Source organism: Sorex araneus, chromosome 1 (genome assembly GCF_027595985.1).
Source record: "Sorex araneus isolate mSorAra2 chromosome 1, mSorAra2.pri, whole genome shotgun sequence".
Classification (NCBI taxonomy): Eukaryota; Metazoa; Chordata; class Mammalia; order Eulipotyphla; family Soricidae; genus Sorex; species Sorex araneus.
Genome location: NC_073302.1, coordinates 414815698 through 414821697, shown reverse-complemented (window position 1 = coordinate 414821697; position 6000 = coordinate 414815698). Strand labels below are relative to the sequence as shown.

General features: G+C 40.2%; 1 protein-coding gene across 1 annotated transcript in view; it reads right to left on the bottom strand.

Moving 5' to 3' along the window:
- Window positions 1-205: 205 nt before the first annotated feature.
- The window catches only part of TES (testin LIM domain protein), a 38669-nt gene continuing 32874 nt past the window's right edge, over window positions 206-6000 (bottom strand). The window contains exons 5-7 of the mRNA XM_004602078.3: window positions 5560-5775; window positions 5095-5253; window positions 206-1409 (exon numbers count right to left, since the gene is read on the bottom strand). Of these exons, the coding sequence (XP_004602135.2) occupies window positions 1221-1409; window positions 5095-5253; window positions 5560-5775 (564 nt within the window). The 3' untranslated portion in view covers window positions 206-1220. The remainder of the gene's footprint in view (window positions 1410-5094; window positions 5254-5559; window positions 5776-6000) is intronic.

Sequence of the window (6000 nt, the reverse complement as noted above, 5' to 3'; positions counted from 1 at the left end):
TAGAGTTAAAAAAAAAAAAGCACTTTACCTTCATCATATTAAAAAGTCTCCTTTCAGTCTGTCAGCAGAAGTTAATTTTTTTTTTTTTTGGTCTGGGTAGTTTTTATCCTTGGAGACACTGCCCCCTGCTGAAACAAATGCTTAACTACAGAGTACTTTTTTTCTCTCAATAGAAAGGATATGAAAATAAAGATAGGTACTAAAGTGAAACATTTTATTTGAATAATAATATACATATTAATTCCATTTAATTTTCATAATACATAGCTGTATATGGAAGGATATAGGAAAAAAATAAACGTTAGGAAGGCTTAAGGATGGAGATACAAAAAAGCAAAGAAAGACATTCAAGACCCATCATAAGACAGTATTCATTAGAAAAGAATGAAAACCATGCAAAAGTCTATCCAAACCACACACACAAGTGCAAATACATTTCTTGGGTACAAAACATACATGTTCTTTGGATTTAAAACAGTATAAGTAAGTAGGTTGGCGCTTAGATCCAAGCCAAAATTCATCAATAGAAATAAAAGGCATGGAGGCTAACCTTTGATAAAATATTCAAGGCCACGGATGGAGGTACAAATACTAAGAAGCAAAGAAAATTTAAAAAAAAATTCTACAATAAAGTTACCTTTGTTTAACTTCGAACACTGCAAATGCAGGGATGTAATGATATCAGTTCTGCATATTATGTTGCATTTCTATTTCTATTTCAAAAAGACTCACTGTTTTTCTCTGTAAGATTCAGTGATTGGGATGAGGCAATAAATGTAGAGTGTTCACACTGGAGAAAATTTAATTTTCTTTTCATTTCACACAAGAGGGAGAAGAAATACAAAACTAGAAATGCACATATTTCCATTCCATACACTTTTATAGATTGCGTTTGGCACGAGGGTGGCACGGGATACAAAAATTACTTAAACCCAAGCTTCCAACTTGTGTAGTTTTACAATTGGAGGTATAGGAAAGAAAAAATTCTTTCCATCTTAAAATCAAGTGCTTAAAGCCAGTTTAAGAAATGGAGGGAGGAAATGATGAATAAAAGGTAAAAACAGCCAAGAAAGTTATCAAAAGAAAATCTTCTGGTTGCCTTTACAGTTCCTTTTGTTGTTGCTGTTCGTTTTTCCATTTATTTTTCCAACTTGCATCTTACAGTAGAAATGCAGATCACTGTGGATAGCTTCGGCTCAGTACTGCTTGGTATTCCCCTCTTAAGACATCATCCTCTTGCACTCCACTGAACAGAAAACCATCCCTTCTACTGGCATGAACTTCTGCCCTATGAGGCACTTGCTGCAGCAGGAGCACAGGAAGCACTCTGTGGACGCGTGCCAGCTGAAATTGTTATAGGTCACCCTCTGCACTTCGGGATCAATTGCATTGTGGCATCCTTGACATACCTGTTAATTATACAGAGAGGATATGAGAAATCATGCCGTGATGGTTAACACTTTCACGTGAAAACAAAGCCAGCACATTTTTTCCAAACAGCAAACTGACCCACACACCTCAAAAATACTCAACTTACTGTATCTTTCCAGTTAACCTCCCTAGTCATCTGATAATGGGGAGTCTGTTTATTATTTTAAAAAATAAAAGGTGAAAACCAAACTAGTAAGCCAATAAGTTGGTGTTTAAAAGATCTCCACATGGTGCTCACAGCCAAGTCTTGATAGAAAATTCCAAAGCAATACATTTGGTTCCTATGTATTTTAATGGAACTTAATTGTAAATTATTAAGTATAATTATTAATAACTGTTAATTATGAAACAGTTTACAAAATGATTTTCTCTAAGACTCCAACTACTGATGAGGTATGGAACAATAGGAAATTTCATCTATTGCTGGTGGAAATGTAAAATGCTACAGCTACTTTGGAAGACACTTTATTTCTTACTAAATTATACACCTCTTAGCATGAAATCCCTTGGCATATATTTGAAGGAAGTGAAAATTTATGTTTGCACACAAACTGGCATATAAATAGTTACAGTAGCTTTTTTCATAATTTTCAAAGCTTGGAAGGAACCAAGTTGTCCTACAGAAGGTAAATATATAGTCAAATAGGTAAATAAACTGTCATATGTCCAGAAAATAGAATGTTATATATTTAGTGCTACAAAAGAAATGAGATATATTGGTGGTGGGGAATGTGCACTGGTGGAGGGATTGGTATTTGATCATTGTGTGATTGTAACCCAAACATGAAAGCCTGTAACTATCTCACAGTGATTCAATAAAATTTCAAAAAATAAAAAATAAATTACAAAAAAAAGAAATCAGGTATCAAATCATGAAAAGACAAGAATACCTAAATGCATACCCCTGAGTGAAAAAAAAGCAACATACTGAAAAGGCTACATAGTCTCTGGATTCCAATTACATGACATTCTAGCAAAGACAACACACTATGCAGCCAAAAAAGATCAGTGGTTGTCAGGAGAGGTGGTGCCCATCACAGGGGCAAGATGAGTAAGCAGGACACAAAGCTGGCATTTTAAACTTCTGGATGGCATAATGAGCATGTTATTTTTTTTTTTCACGCTACATCTCCAAACCCACTAAATACACCACACTAACAGTGAATGAACCCTGACCCCTATAGTAAACTTTGGTGTTTGGAGTTCAGGTGGTATTGATGTGCCAACATAGACTCACCCCCTGGAAGGGGACAGGGAGAGAGCAGAGGGTGGGGGGTGGGGAAGTACTATTCTGGCGATGCTAATAATAGGCAAACCTGAGTGTACAGGGCAGAAGGTTCATGGGAAATTCTGTAAAAAAAAAAAAAAAAATGTCTGGTTTCATTTGTTTTGGTTTTGCCACACCTGGCAGTGTGCAGGGGTTATTCCTGGCTCTGCATTTAGGAATCACTCCTGGCGTGCATAGGGGAAATAGGGGAGGCTGAGGACTGAACCCGAGTTTAACCCTTTAATCCCTTCTTCCTTTCATTTCACTATGAATCCAAACCTAAAGAAGTCTCTCTACAAAGATTTTTCCTTGGAGCCAGCAAGAGAGCGCAGAGGGCAGGGGGCTTGCCCCGCACACAGCCGTCTCAGGTTCAATGCTCAGCATCCTGTATTTTCCCCCGTGCACGCCAGGAGCGACTCCTGAGTCAGCGCCAGGAGCAAGCCCTGCACACTGCCTGGTATGGCAAAACCAAAACAAAATGAAACCAAAAAGAAATTTTTTTTCCTTATTCATTATAGCTTTGAAGTGGTATTTTACCAATTTCTACCTGAGGCACATGAGGTTACCGACACCTCATACACCAGTAAGTGAAAACCTTGTTGAAATTACTTGAAGAACTCAATTAAAATACAATGTGTAAGAATAATTAGTTTCTGCCCCAAAATTGTAATTTTTAGTTAACTGAAATCCTACTCTAAAACCTAAGTTATTTATAATTTAATCACTATCACTGTCACTGTCATCTTGTTGCTCACTGATTTGCTCAAGCGGGCACCAGTAATGTCTCTCATTGTGAGACTTGTTGTTACTGTTTTTGGCATATCCAATATACCACGGGTAGCTTGCCAAGCTCTGCCGTGCAGGCAGGATACTCTCGGTAGCTTGCCGAGCTCTCCAAGAGGGGCGGAGGAATCGAACAAAAGGCGAACGCCCTACCGCTGTGCTATCACTCCAGCCAAATATTGCAGAAAAAAATTACTACTTATTTTCCTTATACCAGTGTACATGTTATATACAAACATGACATATACACATGTCCACACTCATAAACATATAATTTTCTCTTATAAATCTGCTCGTGCAAGACAGGAAGTATTTCATACTCTATTTTTTATTCTCTAGCTTCTCAATCATGACATACCTTCTTTACCTAATGCCTGTACTATTTTTGAATCTTTTTAGCTTAAAAATACACATTTGGGGGCCAGAGAGATAGCATAGCAGGTATAGCACTTGCCTTACATGCGGCCAACACAGGTTCAATTCCTGGGACCAACCGCATTTGGTACCCGAACTCTCTACCAGAATAGTCCCTGGGCACTGAGCCAGGTGTAAGCTCTTAGCACTGCTGGGTGTGGCGCACATTTTTTTTCTTTTTGGATCACACCTGGCATTGCACAGAGGTTACTCCTGGCTGTGCACTCAGGAATTACTCCTGGCGGTGCTCAGGTGACCTTATGGGACACTGGGAATCGAACTCGGGTCAGCCGCATGCAAGGCAAACGCCCTATGGGCTGTGCTATCGCTCCAGCCCCGGCACACATCTTTTTAATGCACATGTTCATTTGTGATTTGAAAAAAATCAGTGATTGATTACTCCTACAATGAAATATTCTATTGCTAAGCCAGGACCCTCTTCTAATTAATAACCTGTCAATTTATTAACTAGTGCACATTTTTCTGCATAGAAAGGAATAAGCCTATGTCTTTTACCTCATGGAATGTAAGCTTTATCATATTTAAAATATATACAGCAATTTTTATTTTAGTTAGCATGTATCTAAATTATCTACCCCTTGGCCATTACTCAATGGCAGCTCTCTATAACCAAGTAGAGCCAAGAAGAAAAGTAAGCGCGTTTAACATGAAATACTCTAGTGTTTGGCATATGCAAATTAATGTAAATATGCAGATCAAACATTGCTATATTTAATCAGTATCATAAGGGCTTAAGAAATAAGCACTGTAAAATCTCTAAGGAGCAAAAATAGAGCCCCAGTGAACGGTCTGGACCATGGACAGAAACCAGAAATATTCAAATAGAGTTCTAAGAGTGCGAATATCCTCAGGAATCTTAATTTAAATAAAACTCAACCTGTTTAATACAAATCAATCTGTCTCATTCTCACTGAGAAAACCTTTAATTTAGCAGGGATTTGATAATCAAGTAGTACTCAATTTACGGGGTAAATTACACTGGCAGAAATCTGTAGGCAGTTCTGGGTCCACATGTATGTACTGCTTTATGACCAGACATATGTATGGATTGGGACATCTTGTAGCATAAATCACATTTCTGACTTCAGAGGGACCCTTTAGGCTTTTCACCCGTAACAGACTAAGGTGTCTAAGTCATCCAGCAGGCCGAGAAACCCTTCCTGCAGCCCGGGTCTTACCACGGCATGGTTCTTCACGTAGCAGGGTTTGCACACGGGCCTGTTGTCGACCATCACGTAGATTTCCCCTGCGAGGACGTTGTCGCAGTCAAAGCAGCAGAAGTGCTTCAGGTGCCAATTTTGGTTCTCCGCCTGGGTGTACTCATTGCTGAATATCAGCTAGGAAGAGGACAAAAATAACAGAAATCACATAGTTTCCTTTTAGCGTCACAGGCTGAAAGGAGGTTTTGGGCACAATTAAGAGGTTCAGACCCACAAGTTTGCAGGGAGATTATTATTTGGTTGCAACCAAATCCATCTTTTGTGTTACTGGACAGTCTGTTTTTAGTCAAGACAAGGAACCCGGCCCCTCAGAGCACATGTGATTTGGGGGGAGATTCAGCTTCCCTGATTATAATTAAGTAACCAATTCTCAGGGCTCTCACTGGAGCGGCCAGGAGGGCGTGGCGGCCGGGGGGAACACACCTCGTCGCAGCCAGCACAGCGTGGTTTCTCACTGTCACAGTAATGCCTGCCACAGAAGAGCTTCCCGTTCTTCCAGAAATAAATCATGTCCACCAGGAGTTCATGGCAGGTGCTGCAGACGAAGCAAGCTGGGTGCCAGAGTTTGTTGTAGCCTGCCCTTTCCGCATAGACGGCGGGGTCGCCCTCCTTCATGCTCAGCTTGCAGCAGTAGCAGAACTGAAAGGGAAGCCAAGACTGTGAGGCCTCACGGGAGGAGCACTCCTCTGCATCGGCTTTGGAAGGAATTCGGAGAAACACTGTTTACTGATGTGTCCCTAACGCCAGTAGCATCCCTATGGGCAGCTGGGAGTGTTTCTGGGAGACCACATCTCTTGGTCCGGGTTGTTCAGATCAAGATCCTGCATGCAGTGCACACACTCAGCATAGGTGCCCGCACTAAAG